Source organism: Drosophila arizonae, chromosome 3 (genome assembly GCF_054131065.1).
Source record: "Drosophila arizonae isolate 15081-1271.41 chromosome 3, UAZ_ARI_1.0, whole genome shotgun sequence".
Classification (NCBI taxonomy): Eukaryota; Metazoa; Arthropoda; class Insecta; order Diptera; family Drosophilidae; genus Drosophila; species Drosophila arizonae.
Window position 1 is genome coordinate 14,280,450 of NC_142923.1, and position 18,327 is coordinate 14,298,776.

Here is an 18,327-nt window from a genome sequence, read left to right on the forward strand (position 1 = left end):
ACAGTAAATTTGAATGTCATCATCAGCAGGCCAAGGGGAAACGGGGATGCGAGGCGAAATTGGATGGGGCGGGGGCAGGAGTAGGGGCATGGGCTAGTGCAGCAAACGCATGCAAAGTGCTGCCGAGTCACCTCGACAAGGCAAATTGCTTGAGGCTGGCACGCGGCCTAGCCACGCCCCCTTGCCGCCCATTTGAAGCGCTTTTAAATTTATTTACTACACTGCTGGCAGTCGTCCTCGTCGTTGTCGTCGTCGTCGTCGTCGTGCGGCACAAAAAACCAGCCGAGACACAGACGACAACATAAATTGCCGACATACGTGTTTGATGACAACGCAACGGACATGGGGCTACAGAGAGACAACACAGACAAGCGACAGCAACGGTTGTAGCAACAACAGCAAGCAGAGGGATAGAGTCGATCATGTTGGAGTATGGAATACTCAGGGCTTGCGTTGACAGAGGTTGATCCGACAATAGGATTGCAGTTATAGCAGTTATACCCTTTATAAAGCTCAAGTTTATTATTGATTGTTTACTTACTGAATTTTGATAATATTTAATTAATTTTCAAATGTTGTATAGGATTATTAGTGTAAACAAGATTCAGGAACAATTTTTATAGCTGTTATAAAAACAGCCTCAATTTTGAATCGGAACTAGCGAGTGATTCAACATTCACGTAGATTAAATCTTTGTAGGGGATACAACTTCTTTATAATATTTATACTCATCCTTCTTTAGCTCATTTCTTTTAATACACACAGGGTATAACGCTAGCCAGAATAACAATAATATCTAAAATACACAGGGCGACATTCAAAGAGACGTTGACAAATTGATTGCATTCTTATTTCAACGAAGTCGCTGCAACACATGGCGTATGCGTGTTTTATATTTTTGCCTTTCTCTCTATCCAGCTCTACCTCTATCTCTCTCTCTCTACACCTCTGTTTCTTCTCTCTCTCTGCATCGCCATGCGGCCTCTTTTAATATTGTTAGACGCAGTTGATTGAGTTTTAAGTGTAGTTTTATGCCAATATTGTTGCATCTCTTGTTTTTTCTCTTTCCCACTTGTTGTTGTTGTTGTCATTTTTCCAATTAAAATTCAAAGTTAAAATGAAACGTTCGTTAGAGCTTGGTTTAGTTGTGCCCTAGGTAATTGATGGCTACATACATCTACACACAATTTGCCTACAGGGAAAAATTCAATTTCTATGCTCCACCAGACAGCAGACTGTATGCAAAAAATAATTAAGTTAAGTTTGCTGATCAATTAGCAGCGGCACAAAGTGGCAAAAATAATGCATGAAGTTAGGGAGGAAATGATGGAAAATAATTCAAAATGTTGTAAAAATGTTATGAAAACATGTTATGGAAAGAAAATCGTATTATAATGGAATTGTGCTTTAATATAAAGCAAATGTTAAATATTAAATAAATATTAATAGTATTAGCTAACTAGATATTAAAGCCTTTGAGTATTGGCTGTGAAATCAAATCTTTCTATATCTATTCATCTGTATCTGGCTTTACCTTACCCTTACTGCCTTCTAGGCAATGTGATTCCGTGCGAAATCACCTCCTAATTGCTTTGCCATCAACTGTCAAGACTTCTCGAGTGCAAAGCTCAACTGTTTTTGACAGTTGCTTTGACTGCATGAATGGGAAATATATTTATTTAAAAAACGAAAGCAAAGAAAAAAAATTTTTAGAAATATCGGAGAAAACGACCTTTTAATATATCATTAATAATTTATGAATGAGTGAATTTGTAGTCCATATAAAAATAAAATCTGCTAAGCATTTTTCAGTTCAATGCACAAGTGAAATTTCCTCATGGAAAGCCATTCAGGAAAACTCTTAAAAAATGCTTAGCTAAACTGATGATTAATTCATTATTTATTTATGACACAAGCAGAAGCCACAAGCAGCAGCGAAAATGAGTTTTCAAATAGTCAGCAAATGCGTTAAAGATGTGATAGCAAAGACCACGTCCACAAAAAATTGTTGTGGGCGTGTGTGTGAGTGTGGGCAAAAAATATTGAGGAGATATTCTGACGTTCGGTCCACGGCCTTGTGCGCATCAGCTGTCAAGAGTGGGCGTTTGTTGCAGCTCAGCTCTTAGTTAACACGCGTTCTCCCGCAGCTCATCCCACTTGCTTCTCGCTTCTCTCTTCTCTCTTTACTATCTATGTTAATATTATGCAAGCTACAAACGCCAACCGCCCCCTATAAATATGCATAGGAAATGCCTAAAAGTTAATTACCGTCAACATTCTGAGTGGCAGGCGGCTGACTGTGGGGTTGGAGTTGGTGTTGGTGTTGGTGTTGGAGGGGGCGCTTGGATGGGCCAAGGGCGGACGAGTGGCGCTGTGTGTGGGCGTGTTTGGATTTTAATTTATGGCAGACAAACTTTTGCCACGACCAAAGCAAATAATACACAGAGCGAAAAAGACGACATACTCTTCTATCTTAAATATTGACTCTGTGTGTGTGCGTGTGTGTCTGTATGTGTAACGGTAATTTAATATTCATGACCGTGTTAAAATCAATGCAATAGAGTTAACAGGCTGGCAGCAGTTAACGGCACTGTTCCTCTCGTCTAGCAATCTAATTAGCAATATTTTATATTAACGACCAAGTGCTAATTTTTAATTGAAATTCTATGCTATATGACAAACGACCCGGATAGAGAAGGAGAAGGCGCTAGAAGGGGACAGAGAGAGAGAGAGAGAGAGAAAGAAAGGGGAAGCTGGTGATTTAAATTTCCATTTGCGTCGTGTTCCGCCCCTTGTGACAGAACAATCCAAAAACCCTTTTACTTCGGAGCCTGCCAATAATTACCCACATCACAGATTTGGAGTTTTTAAATTTTCATTAGCCTTCTTTGACTGCTTAGCATAAAATGCGGGCCTTTTGCATTTACACAAAGGGCAAATACTTTTGTTGTTCTATATTGGGCTAATTTTGAGAGGAATGTGAAGTTCAAGATTTTTTTTAAAGTTATTTATAGCCGACATAAAGTAATATGGAATATATGTTTTAATATTTAATTTAAAATTTTACAAAAAGATATTAATTATTACTATCATTATTATCATGTATTTTATTTTATTTTTTATTTATTTATTTTATTTTATTTTACTTCAATTTTTTTTTGCCATAAAGTGCAAAATATTATGAATGTAATTTTAAAATTTGTAATAATCTCTTGGTTTAGCTACCATAATCCTTATTTATTTTATACTATATTTTCATACTTTTTATTTTTTATTGTGAGCGTATTCATGAATAGTTATAAATTATATATATTTTTCACATGCAATTTTTAATTTATTTTTTTTGTCACATATTAAATTTGTTGCATTCTTCGTTTCGCTTTTTGTTTAACTAACGCTCTAATACAAACCCGAACTGCTCCCCATCCATATTTTTTATGCACTTTGATATTTCCATTGCAAATGATGCTCCATGTTGACTTTAATTAATTGAGATTTGCGCTCATTTGTGTAAGTGTATGGGTGTGTGTGTGTGTATGTATGTGTTGACCCACGGCTAATAGAGCGTCGCTTTTGGAGTGGTACTGCGCCCTATGCCAGAAGTCGTTGGTCCTTCTTCATCGGTGCAGTTGTGGCCTTTGGTAATTTGCCAATGACTAAGCTCTGGTATTTACTTTGAATTTGCATAGTTACCGGCAAAGAGCTTTCTGTGACTTTTGGCGCAGCTACAACACAAGTTGGAAAATAACTGGAGAAGGAAAAAAAATGGAAAATGGAAATTTTCGCTAGCCGTTCTATCATTACTTAGAGCGACAAGCACAACGAATCGATTTCCTGCAGTGTGCTGCAATTGGAATGGGAGGGTGAACGCAAGGAGGCGTGGTCGTAAGGGGAGCAGCTCATACAGGTGGAAAATGCGCAAAAATTCATTGTGCAGAAAAAGTTGTTGAGAAAAAGCGGTTGGCTTTGGTGTTGGGGGTGGGGTTGGAGTTGGGGCGAAAAGAAACGAAAAAGAAAAACTTCACCTGCCGGCGGGCTGTTGCCTGTTTATGTTGGGCGGAGTTGGAGGGATGTGGGCGTGGCACGGCTGGCAAAAAGTGTATTAAAATGTAAAGAAATGTTTGCGCTACACAGCTGTGCTCAGCTGCTTGGAAACGGCAGCGCACAAGAACAAGAAGAACAGCAACCGCAACATAAAGAGGTGAGGGAGACATTTTATTAGGAGCAGGCGGCAACGTAGGCCGAAGTGTAGCGAACGAACGACGCCAGTAAACCTCGAACTCCCACTCCCACTCCCACTTCCCCCTCTCTCTGGCTCTTGTCAAAATAAACAGCCAGCCTGTAGCGTGCGCCACGCTCTCTACTCCATTGGATACTCTGACTCTGCTCGAGAGTATTTTGATTTTGTTGTGGAACTGGAACGGCAATGAGAGTATGAATATGGGAATATATGTATACATATATACATATTAGCTGGAAAAGTTTAGCGTATGTCAACTATATATATTATAGAGTAATAGTAGATTTTCTCTCAACAATCTCATTGTCTGAACGAATATTTATGTTTTTTTAATAAATAATAAAAAAAAGAAACATTTTATATATTTAATCAAATATTTACATATTTAATTAAGATTTCATTATTTATGAAATATATATATTCTATCATTTAATATAATACTAAATAATTTAAGATTAAAAATATTATCAGAAAAGAAATTTATCTTTGTATTTTGTACTCATCTTTATAAATAATTATATATATATATATATATTTTTTTTTTGTTACCATCAGCATTTTTTGATTTACAGTCACAATATATATTTATGCTCATCAATTAATTCTATGAAGGCTTTATCAATTATTTTTATTTATTTTTATTTTTTCAATATTTAATTAAATATAATATATTAATAATATCAATTATATTTATTTATTTTTATTTTTTATTTATTTTTTATATTAATAATATCGCTTAACCCATTTGCTCTCTCCGCAAGGGTATTAATTATTCGTTGAAACGGAATTTTCTAACCCTTTTTGCGGTTAGCGGCGTTTCAAATTCGTGTTTTATTTGATGGTGAATTTCAACAAAATTAAGCATAAAATATTAAAAACTTCAACTAGAACGTGGTCCATAGTCGACTTTAAGGCGCATTTCAATTCGTTTTTAGCTTTTAAATTTGCATTTTATTGCAATTTGCTTGATGTTTGTTGCCAGTTGTTGTTGCTGTTGTTGTTGATGTCGCTGTTGTTGCTGTGCACATAAATTCTTGTTTTATGTTATTTTATGCATTTGGCTTTTATTACCAATTTGCCTTTAGACAGAGACGCAGCGTTCGCGTTGATTCTATTTCCATTTCAAGGTATCTGCCATGGGACTTCTACATCTATTCTATATACATATATATTTTTTGTTTTGAGCTGGGCGGGCTGCTGGGCATGTTAAACAAATGATAATTTATGCAAATGTCTCTAGTAGGAGCTGCGTAAAAAAATTGAGAAGCGAGAGAGAGAGAGAGAGAGAGAGAGAGAGAAAAAAAACTGCTGAGGGTTGCACAAGTCGCCGAGGGTAGCCCAAAAATTGTCTTTAGTTTGTTTTCCTTTGTGCAGTGAATTCGAGTTTTCTTTTCTCATTTCGGTTTCTTTGGTTTTCCCTTTTGTGCTGACATGCCTTTGTCATTTATTTTGTTTATCTCTGTGCGCTTTGCTTTTTATAACAAATTATTATTATGTTTTATTGTAAGCCTGCCATTTGCTGAGCCCAGCAATTTCTTTTGCTCACTTGCCCCCAGGCGCTGTAAATCACAAGCAAATCAGACACACATACACATACATATATAGACTGACACACACACATATACAGGGCTCGTCCATTTTTGACCTGACATGTTCCCTTTTTTGCTGGCCTTTATGTATTCGTCAGCCTGCATTTGAGTAATGAGCTGCTTATCCGGCCAAAAGGTATTCTTTCCGCTCTCTTCTTTGAAAGTTAATGATACGATTTGGCTTTATTTCGCAGCGCTGTTATCACTAATGAACAGCAAAAGCTGAATGCCTAGGCTGGCGCTTATTCAGATTTCTAAGCTGTTCTAAGAAGGCCTTACGAAAAATTGGCTAAATTAAAAGTAATTGAGTACGCAGTCAACAGCTGCGAAAGCAAAAAAACAGCAGCCTCTTGACTATTTAACAATTTATTTTAATGTTTTTAATTCATTTACTCTTTGAACTAAATGATAAGATAATTGAATTTTATTTTAAAGTATAAAATACAAACAACATAATATTTAATAAAAAACAATAAATAAAAAATAAAAAATATGAAACATGAAATATAAAATGTGAAGTATAAAATATGAAATATAAAATATAAAATAAAAAATATAAAATATTAAATTTAAAACATAAAATTTGATTTACTCTCATTTACATATATAAAATATTTTAAAATTATAAGAATTTCTTTTCAAATGACATTACTTTGTTTCGCTTTGAATTCTGTTGCTATAGCACTCACTATCTTACCAGCTTGTATTGTTAAACACTTTGTGATTATAAAAATGTTAAGAACTCTTTTACTTGACCAGCATTTAATTGTAATCCCAAGCAGTCTCTGAGTCATAAAGTTTTTTCATTAAATTTGCATTGGCCCAAAGGCAACGGCAAACGGCAAACGGCAAACGCCAAAGACGCTTGGGAGCTAGAAAAAACGCTAGGAAGTCATTACAAACAGCTTAAGTTTATGCTAAACACGCCTATATTGCCAGATTTTGCATTCGTTGAATCAGAAGGCAAAACTCAGCCAAACTTAAAATGGAAAGTTTTCTTGGCTGAAGCAAACTGGAAAAGTAGCTAAGGGCAGATGGAGAGAACGAGTGGTGGGGATAGACGGGCGGCGGGCTTAGGTTGTGGAATCAGTGGCATGTAATAATTGTAATTTGGATGTGGCAACAGTGGAGTTTTGGCGAAAACACGAGAAATAACAATCAGAAAGCATTTAGCAGGCAACTTTTGCGTTGTACAAACTGCGAGGGGCGAACAAAGTCAAACTAAAGCAACTGCCACGTAGCAGGTGGCGCCCTCTGTTGTTATGGCTGCATATGTGGGTGACTATATATATATATATATATATGTATGCGTGTGAGTGGGTGTGGGCGTGTGTTAACTCCCCTTGCTTGCTTGTAATGTCAACGCATTGCCCGGAACTTTAACTAAAAGCAATGGCAACAAAAACAAGTCCTTTAACGATTAAACAACGACAGCAAAACCCATATGAGAATAAGAACTCCAACCGCAATACATAAATCTGCACTCAGGGAGTTGGAGCTATATATATGTATGTGTGTGTGTGTGTGGGTGGATGGGTGTGTGTGTATTTAGTAGCAGTTTTAATGGCTTGACCTACTTAGAAGCACCGCCTGTGCGTTTTTACTAAACACTTTAAGAGCAGAACTTGCTTTAATAATAAACTAAATGGAAAATCGGCAAATCAATGAAGAAATATAGTGAAGACTGAAATTCTAGTACAACTCAAGAATGAATTATGTTATAGTGAAAATTAGGACATACTGGAAAGGATTTATTGTCCATCTAAAAACATGAATTTTACAAACCAAAAAGTCAAAATTTCTGCTAGCTCCAATTTTCTAGCAAACATCAGTAAAGTCTTCCATCAAGTAGACTCTTCAAATATGTTTAATAATCTAAACGCATTACCAAAAAAGAAAGAAGAAAGCAAGAGAAAAGGCAGCCACTGTGTGCATACAGAGCAGAGCCAAACAAATGTGGCTCAAAGGCAGCTCGGCCAGACAGACAGACAACACAAACATAGGACAAGCGGCAGCAGCTGCTGGGTGTGGGGCGTGGCAGCCACTTGAAGCGAACAGCGTTGGCAAAGACACAAAAGCCTATTAAATAACATGGGTCTTACACATGCGTCCTCCTTAACAGCAGCAATGGCAGTAGCAGCAGCAAAGAGCCAAAAGTTTTGTGTCCAATTGCCAGTATAGAGCAGAAAATTCGCATGCAGCAAAGATGGAAATATGAATATACGAAAATATTCATGACAGTGTGAGCAAAAAAAAGAAAAGTAAATAAAATAAAAATGCTTGGCGTAAAAAGGGGAAGAAAACGAAAAATCAACAACAACAACAACATAGACAGACATGAAAGAAAGCTCGGAGAAAACTTGCATACAGCCAAATGGCAAAAAGTAAACAAATAAACAAGCAAGCACACAACTCAGGAGCGTGAAGGATCTGTCCTGGCATCATACACTTGACTATGAGCAGAGCCTCTACCTTAGAGATGGGCACGTGCTGAGAGCGGGGGAGTGTAATGCGATATGAAAATGTAAGTAGAAAATTGTTTTCAAGTAGAGAGAGAGAGAGAGTGAGAGAGATAGGGAGTGGGTTTAGAAGAGTTGAATTGAAGAGAGGAAGAGAGAGCAAGAGAGAGATAGCATGCTCTGGGGCGTAGGAGTGTGTCTCTTTATTAAGTGGAATATCTTAATTAGAGTTCAATTATTATATACCTCCAAGTAATATTTTTACAATTTCGACTCATCAAAGCCTATTTTCAATCAGATAAGTTAATCAATATATTGGCATCGTCGTTGAGAAAAATCTGTCTAGATTTTGCATCGTTTTATAAACATAAATTAGGATGAGCAGCTAAATAAATAATAAATGGTGTACGATATTTTCATGTTGCTTTATAATTAAAAAAAAAAAAAAAAAAAAAAAAAAAAAAAAAAACAAAGCGTAATACCAAAATTTTATTCCTAACAAAAATTTATAAAAGTAATAAAAATAAGTATGTTAACTATATATTTATACAAAATATATAAAATGTAACATATTTAAAAAAAAATTTATTACATATACACATACACACTCTACTCTAGAAATGTGTATTTTCATTTTTGGTTATACAGTAAAATAAATATAAATATCATATCAAGATAAAATTATATTAGAACGAATTCATTTTCTTTAAGAAAACGCAACGGAGTTTATCTCAAAATCCTTCGTGTCACGACTTTAGGTCATCTCTATGTCGTTTGCTTGCTTGTTAGCTGGTCATAGGGGTTCGCCATTGAGGCAACTAATGCCACACACTCAACCGCACACACTCACACACATACACACCCACACCAACACTTTTGAACACTCAAACACACAGACAGTCAGACCCAGACACACTTGAGTCCGTAGCTTTGGCTCGCTTTAACTAAGAAACAACAACGCCGTTGGTGGGTCGAAGGACAATGTTTTGTGATGTATCCATGCGACAGAGGACATTTGCATTGCTATAAGACATCGAGGCCATGCGGCTCATAGTTTATTTTTGTGTGGCATCTTTGACCAAATTTAGAGGAAAATTGTATTATTTTAGAGACTCGTTGAATATAAACTGCTGCTGCTCGGCTCGCTGCTGTTGGTCTTTATCTTCCAGATGCTGATGTTGTTCTTAGTTTAGCTGTGCACTTTGCTGTCCATATGACAAAACCACTTGAGAGACCTGTGAGTGCTTTATGCAAGTGGCTTACGTAAACCATTTTGCCTGCGAGTTGTTCAATTTGTGCTTTGAGCGGGTTTTTATCGAAATAAATTCATAAATTAAACATGAAAAGGAGTTTTGTGTTTGTATATGAATATCTCTTTAGAAAATTTGTAATATTTTAGAGCAATTTAAACACACATATCCGGACTCCGTGTGTCAATTTGTTAAGTTCATTAAAAATTGTAGTTTAAGCATTTGTATAGGAATTCGAAAAAGTTTCGCCCGCTGACCTTGAGCGATATTCATGGAAAAAGATTTGGATTTTTTGATCAAAGCGCTGTCGTTGCCCAACTCGCCGCTCTGGTCGGAGTACAGCGAGGCGCAGCTGAGAGATATGCGTGAATCGTTTATTTCCCTAAGGGATGTGCTCCAGCAGAATCAGTTCGATGTGTTACACGAGACGCCGTCTTATATGGTGCGCTTCAAGGCTGGTGGCAATACGGTTGCGGATCAGGTGACCACGGATCAGGTGCCAGATGAATATCAGTTCCCTAAGAATTTCCAGTCATCCCTAACATCATTGTCGTCGTCGTCGCTGAGCGCGGATTATGGAACCACAAATAATAATGATGATGATGATGATGATAAACAGGATAAGGCCAGGCAGGGCGATGACGAGACGAGCACCACAGATAATTTCCTAGCTCTGGTGCCGTATGAGAAAGACGTGCCCAGCACCGAACTGGTGCGCTATGAGCCATGGCTTGAGACGGTCGAGGATGATTCTGACACTGAGACACTGTGCGCCAGCTCCAGCTCTGAGTCTGTCTCACGCTCCGGGGCCAGATCCATGTCAACGTCCTCCGGCGGTGCCATCTCCATCAGCATACCCATGCAAATGGAGTATGTGTGGCACAACAGCGACTACAATGCGGACAGCACAGACAGCGACCTGACCATCATTGCGGATGGTTTTAATTATGTTCTAAGCCGTTAACGAGCCAAACCGCAGACTAAATTCAGGATTATCATTAAAAAACTATGAATAAAAAAAAAAAAAAAAGAAAAACACCAACAATTAAATTGCACAATTTTGTGCAGATAAAAATATATGTATATATATAATTATATAGTATATGAAAAATCTGGAATGCGTTTCATATCTCAGCCTGTAAAAGTGATTAAAAATGAACGATTTTAATTGAAAATGCGCCCGTTTGCGTAGGCATTCGTGCAATCCTTTTGACCCCCACCGCCACAAAACACTCAGAAAGACACTCACGCATTCATTCGTGCAAATGTGAATGCTGCTGCTGCCTGCCTGCGGTCATTTGTTCATTTCTCTGTGCCGCCTGTCTGCGCCAGACGGCCGACTCCTGCCACATGCTAGTATTCCCCTATTACTCGCCTACAATTGTCCCACAGTTATTTGTGAATATATACATATTTTTGACTTTAATGTTTTGGGCGGTGTAATTTCAATATTTTTATACCCTAGCAAGGGCATTCCAATGGGCATGCTGATGACAGAAGAGAGAGATATATAATATTATTCTCTATAATATTATATATTATGAATAATATTATACATCTAGGGTCCAACATGATATAAAATAAATGTTTTTTAAGTAATAAATATTTTTTTAATAGAAAATAGAATGCAAGAAGTTTAATAAATTTTAAATTGTATGTATAAAAATATTTATTATTTTTGAAAACATTTCATTTTTTGTTGTTAATATTTCGTTATAAATTTTTTTGCTTATATTTATTTTAGATATATATATTTTGTTTCTTATTTATTACTTACAAAAATATTGTTCTTATATTGAATGTTGAATGTTGTTTTTGTTTTTATTAAATTTTTATTTGAAAAATATTATTTTATAATTTTTTATTTCTATTATACTCGCACTATTATTATGTTTGTGTTATATATTTTTTTGTGTTTAAGAAATCAGTGTTGTTCTAGGATATTTGTATATCGATCATATTTTACTTTTAATACTTTTTTTTTAAATGAAAGCGAGTTTCATGTGCGTGCGTGCTGCAATTTCCTTTTGCCATTCGTTTAAATTGAGCAATTGAGAGAATGAGCAGTAGAGAGAGGGAGAGAGAGACACACAGAGAGAGAGTGGGAGGAAGCCAAAGAGCAAGAGGCACACAGACAGATAGACAGAAATAGACAAACAACTACCGAAAATTCTAATTTAATTTCGTATGAAATTTGCTTTGCCTCTGCCCTGGCGGGTGGTTTGATTGCTCTTTGTGTGTGTGTGTGTGTGTGTGTGTGTGTGCGTGGAGCATGCTGGCGTTGGTGGTGCCTGCTGCACAGGTGGTTTGCCAGCGACCCTCTAAGCAAATTGCTTTCGCTTTTTGCCGCTTTTGATTTTCCATATGTTTTTCGAGGCTCAGGTTAAATGCCATTCATTCAGTATGTGGCCTGCCTGCCTACCAACCTGCCAGCCTGCGTGCCACCTCCTGCTGCTCCAATGAATTGGGCATTGGGCGCAGGGCAATTGCTGGATCTGTGACCATTTATTCTTATATGCATATTAAACATTTGGCATTTGCAGCAATGTCTGCCATCAAATGTGAATTGTGTGCAATTAGTTTAATGGTCGCTGCAATTACTTGAACTGAATGCCAAATGAATTTCCTATTTACCGAATATACATATGTAAATGTTGTTTCCTTAAAATTTATTTAGTTATAATATGGAGGACTTATATCTACAAGTGTTTTCTAGTGTCATCAAGTTGGGTGGTACATATATTAAGTATATTTATTTATATAATTAAAAAAAAAAAAAAAAGAAAAAAAATAAATAAAAAAAATAAAACATAAATTAAATACACAATGTAATTAAGATACCATTAAAAAAATTGTTAAAAATCAATAGATCTAATCCTTTAATAATTAATATTTTAATAATTAATATTATATTGATTTAATATTTTATTGACATGAATATAGCTTCAAACTAAACCCAACAAAATATATTAGTTTTATGCAAATTTCTTCATTAAATCAACCTACTCCCTAGCATAGTTGCTCCAACTTTTGCTACACAGCAACTGCTATCACATGACAGTAGCCATCAATCAAAGTACGTCTCTCCTTCCATCATTCAATTATGGCTCATCAAAAATGTAAACTAAACTCATTAATTACTGCAATTAGCTATAATACAAGTTGTTTTTCTCTGTACACTTAAATGGTCTTTATCTGAAAATCGTTTGCTGGTCTCGTATTGTATTGCTTAATGTTACGCACGCGACCAGTGTCAAATTATGAGAATCGCATAGAGAGGAATGAAATAAAAAATACATGTATATATACAGCTCAGCTCCGTAAAGCGGTAAATCGTGTTGAGGTAAAAGCAGCCCGGTCTAACCAAGGCGCTGATTAATGGTTTCTTTCACTTCGGGCACGTCATAAACGAACGGGCAGGTTCCTAGTGCCAGTTCCTCACTCAAAGCCCCCAGGGCCGCCCGGGCGCTTTATTATCAGCGCTTGACTGGGCAAAGCGCAGGGTTGGGCTGAGTTGGAGTTGTCGTCCAGTCAAGTATAATTAACAACTTTGTTGTGCAGGTTTTTCCAGCTCATACTCAGGACTCTACTGCGCTCGTTGCTGCTAAGAACTTGCAAAAAGGAAAACGAAAAAAAAAAAGAAATTGTTGCTCGTTTTATGTAAATGATGTGTAAACACCACGTGCAGTCCATAATCCGCGCCCGGAATGTGCAGCACTCCGGCAGCTGGGCCTGCGCTGGGCGATGTTGTAAAAAATATTCAATGCATATTTCGTGGCGCATGTCCATTAGGTTGAGAGTACGACGACACGTGTCGCTGCGATTTATTAGCATAATTTCTCTTCTTCAAGTTTTTTGTTTTACATTTTACGTTTTTATGCACGGGAAACATTAAAGTGAAATTGATGTTGATATGGGTCTCGGTTTTGTGGGGTCTTTGGGTTAGTTTCCAAGTAAAACTTGTGACATAAATCCGGCCAAAGTTTTTGGTGCGCTGCAGGTTTCACTTTTCAATTTCCTTGACAACCTCGAGGCAGCATCATCAGCATCAGTCGCATCCCCAAACTTCTCACTTAATTGTTGTACATTTGTCAATCTGAGATAAACACACACAGACACACATACACACACACAGATACACACTTGCACACATAGAGAGACGTTGTCAACACTCCAGCGACAGTCTCTCAAACCACAAGCACTTTAAATTCAGGAACACACGTAGTCACAACATCGGCTATAAAAGGCATTGGCGAGACAGAAAGACACCGAACAGCAGCGTGAGAGAGGGGCAGGGACAGGGGGACTGGCATTTGAGTATCTGTTGTAGCTAGTCGTGTCTCGTGTCTCGTGTCTAGTCTTGTGCTATTTATGTCTCAGTTAGTGGCACATTTGCTGCGACTAGTTCGTAAATTAATTGGATTTGCAATTACACAGAGAAAACAGACACAGCTGTGTATGTGAGAAGCGCATAGAGAGGTGCCACTAAGCCGTTGCAGTTAGAGTCCGAATGCCTACACTAATGAACAGTTAGAAAATCTTTAATGCGGCTAATCAATAGCTGAGGAATGTATTGCAATACAATTAGTAAACTGGCGATTATTTGTAAAAACTTATGTGGCTATAGGTGGAGTTTTTAGATAGGTAAATCGGAAAATTATTAAGTAAAATTAATAAAATTAAATACAAAATAATATTTTATCGAATTTTAATCAAGCAATATTAATTAATATTTTAATAATTGATATTTGCCTTTAACGAATTCTATTTTTCATATTTCAAAATTTTTAATTATTTTATACGCATGCTAAAAATATCGTTTATTTATTTTGGAGCGAATTTAACTAATTCTGGTTATAATTATTTATATGTTATTTATGTTTTATTTTATATATATATTTTTTTTTCAATCAAATTTTTTAATCTTTCACATAGTTAATAAGGATTTATGGCATCAACCATTAAAGCTCATATAAATGTATCAACATTAATCCATACTAATAATAATATTAAGCGAAAGCTCATTCGATCGTTTTGCTCTCCATGACCCACCTCAGGCAAAGTAAGCCCTAGCCCCACTTCTATGTATCTCCAGATTAACAAAGCTCTTGGCATGTGTGTTTAATGTGCGTTGATGTTGAAAAATGTGAATGTCTAAAAATTTAATTATATGGTCGAGCGAGTCGTAAACATCATTAGGCAAGACAATGCCAGCCGACAGATAGAAACGCAAACATAAACAAATATTTTTAATAAGCGGATAGATGCGACCGACCGACCCCCGCCGGCCGTGTTGCACGTGGGGCACGTGCGTTGTGGACATGTTAATAGACATATTTGGAATTGCAATAAAACGTCTGACTGAACATTGAGTAAACGATTAATGTATATATGTGCATACATATATAAATCTATATATATGTATGTATGTGATCCACCTCTGTTAGTTTGTACTGCGAAATCCTTTTGCCCTTCCATTTCCATTATTCTGTATTGTGCAATCGTAATTTTCCGTACGTAGATGAAAGGCCGCATTGCTATGTGACCAAAGGCCGTAAAGCGCATTGCACCCCTTTTGCCTGTCACAGACGCAGCCCTCCTAGCCAAAGCCACCCCCCTGGCCCCCTTTAAAGTCCCCTTGCAGCAAGGTGTTCCCTGCGCGTTTTTAATTCCACTTCCGTTTCGCTACTTTTGCCAAGATTTTCGGTGGTTGTTGCCGCTGCTGCTGCTGCTTGTTGCCATGGTTTGTAGCGCTTGACGGGGAGTTGGGGGTGGGTTTTTCCATCTAACGGTAGCTAGTCGCAATTTTCCCCGCTACGTTTTGCGCACTCTTAGTTAATTTCCACTGCAATGCAAACGCGAAGCGCAACTGCATTCAAAATTAAATCCTCAGCGAGCTATTTGTCATTTTTGACAGTTAAACTGTTTTTCGGCGTCGCTGAAATTGTGGCTTATGGTCGCAGTATTACGTCCCCAGTTTATCCATTTCTCTCACTCTCCTATTCTTTTTTTTTCACTTCGCTTCGCAGTTGATATTGCGCTGTTTTGATACTCCCAGTGCGGCGCGACTCCTGTTCTATTTGTTGTTCTTGTTGTCAGTGAGAGCTGCTGTTGTTTGTAATTAGAGCTATAAATATTACTTGCGTTGTTTGCGAGGGAAAAGTTGTCAAATTTTCCTTAGGCTGGGTAGAGAGCTAATTTGATATACAACTTAGAAAGTTAAATGTTAGATCGAGTTTCAAGTAAGTTTGATTAAAGCAAAGCAACTTTGTTTTAAAGTGGGTCCTTGTTGTGGAGTTTAGTTGAGTTGGAAGTTGATATAAAATGCTCTTTGTAATAAGATGAAGAGGATAGAGAGGAGCTTAGGGTAAAGTGCAAATAATTTAAGTAATACGAATTTTTAAAAGTGTAAAGTAGCTCAGCCAAACTAGAATCAATTGCCTGTAATTTATATTAGTACAAAATTGTTAAATTAAAAAAAAAAATTAACTGACATATTTGTTTATTTTAAGAAAGACTCAAATCAATTTGTGTTGAAATTGACGATAAATATATAAAAATATTAAATATTTTATTATTTATTATATTTTTTTAAATTTATATTTAAAATATTATATATAAACGGGTTTTATTTACAAAAATATATTATATTTCAGTAAAATTATTTTACATATTTTATTAGGCTTGATTTTAATTATCAAAAATGTTATTTATTTAGTTTCATATTATTTTATTATTATATTAGTTTTTGACAACTATTATATAATCAGTTTATAGTTTTGTTACTTTTTATTAAAATAATATTATTGTATCATTTCACAAGCTTTAAAATTTCATCTCTACCATTTCATATATTAATTATGAAATATTTCATATATGTTATGACAGCTAAAAAGATTATCTAAACATTTCAAATTAGATTTCATAATATGCTCAAGTGAAAACTGCGTTCTCTAAAATTACATTCACACTCAACTACTTCACACACTCACTCACTCCAAAAAAAAAAAAAACCCCTTTTAACAACTTTTGCCGCTCTGCTCAGCCGAGCTAAGCTCGTCGCAACCAAAAATATTCGCCCACAAATCTGCTCACATTAACAGATCCGTGGGCAACAATAGCTAAAAGTCTGCTGTGTATTCCCAGCGGTTCGTGCAAAAGAAGATTAAAATCAAATCAACGCATAAATTGCCCAACTCTTTATTTTAGCGAATCCTGCGCTAAGGATATTAACGCCTTAAGCCCAGTTAATGGCCAAGCTGCGCATAAGACCATAAATCATCGAATATAATAGACAAAGAGACAGCAACAAACTCCAATGAAATTGAAAATGAAAATGGGAAAAGCTACAAAAATTTGCATGCAACAACAACAAAAAAGAAGAGATGTACATACATATTTATGTGTATTTATGTATATATGTATATGAAATCTCTTTGCCCGTTGCGCTCAGTCGAAATCCGCTTAAAGTACATAACAATCAAAAATTATGGTTTTATGACGGAACAAAGGGTTTTTTTTCCCAACTTTTTTGATTGGGAATCGGGCTGTGAGACTTCAACCCGCCCAAGCATCGAAGCTCGAGTTGCAACAGTTGCGCAACCAATCGCCTCAAATGGCGCCCATTACGCTTTCAAATTTGAAAGAGGGGATCCATTTCGATGCTGAACCAGTGGCCGGCCAGTGGCAATGGCATTGGCATTGGCCATTAAAAAGTTTTGTCAAGTTAAATTACCAAAAATTGCAAATTGCTTGGATTATGCGCTGTTCAAGGACATGGACATTGTTGCCTGTTGTCCAGGCCACTTTCACTTCCTGTTGCCCCGGATTTGCCTAGGCGAGTGTGTATGTCTGTGTGTGTGTGTGTGTGTGTGTGTGTGTGTGTGTGTGTGTGTGTGTGTGTGTGTGTGTGTGTGTGAGGATGGGCTGCATTGTGTGGCTAAAGGATTTCATACACTCAATATAATTAAGGGCTTGAGCCTTGAGCCCAAGTTATGCGCCACACAAAAAACTCTCTCTCTCTCGCTCTCATCCTGGCCTTTTGTGTCCAGGCAACGTTTTGTGTATTTTGTGGTCTGAGGTCTGGTTGCCAATGTGCGTGTGTGTGTGTGTGTGTGTATGTGCAAAGAATTTGTCGTATAGCATTTGAATTGTATGTTAAATTAAATTTTACCACAGAGACCAGACACTGTCTCACACTTTCGCTCGCTCGCTGACCCACCCAGCTTTCCAGAGCTAGCCTTTGGGTGCTTTTTGCTAAGTCATTGGCTCCACAGTGCCTCGCCTCTGGATGCTGCTGTGGCATTAACTTGTCAGTTTACTGAGCATGACAGATTTTTCATTGGCCCGAGCCAGTGGTAGGTCGGTTTAGTGGCTGGAGTTTGGTTTGGTTTGGATTGGTTTGCTTAGCTGGTTAGCTTGGCCTGTTTGTTGGCCATACACTATGCAGATAGGCAGTGGGAATTAATTGTATATCATTTGATTTTGCCTGAAGTGCATGGAGACTGGCCTGGCACAGGTGTCATTGTGGCTGCCTTTGTGGATATTGGCTTGCAACTAAATTCCCAAATAGCCAAGGCAGCGCTTACACACAGAGCTTCAGCTTGTCCAAGAGACTCAATTTTATTATCCAAATGCATTTAATAAAATAAAACTAGCTGCAGTTACACATGTTAGGAATTGCAATGCATGTAATTGCTTTTCTAAGCAATATAAATATTTTAAAATTTAATATCTCGAAAGTAATCTTTTTCAATAAATATTCTTTATTTGCGATAGTGTCCGTAAGG

At 36.8% G+C, this 18,327-nt stretch overlaps 2 protein-coding genes across 3 annotated transcripts in view; both read left to right on the plus strand.

Annotated features, from left to right (window-relative positions):
- Nucleotides 1-18,327, plus strand: part of Trim9 (E3 ubiquitin-protein ligase Trim9) — a 117,255-nt gene that overhangs the window by 24,303 nt on the left and 74,625 nt on the right. The gene's annotated exons all lie outside the window — the stretch shown is intronic.
- LOC108611829 (uncharacterized) lies at nucleotides 8,911-10,651 on the plus strand. Its single transcript, XM_018004640.2, has one exon. It carries the CDS (start codon nucleotides 9,810-9,812, stop codon nucleotides 10,500-10,502), a length of 693 nt encoding a protein of 230 aa, XP_017860129.1. The 5' UTR covers nucleotides 8,911-9,809; the 3' UTR covers nucleotides 10,503-10,651.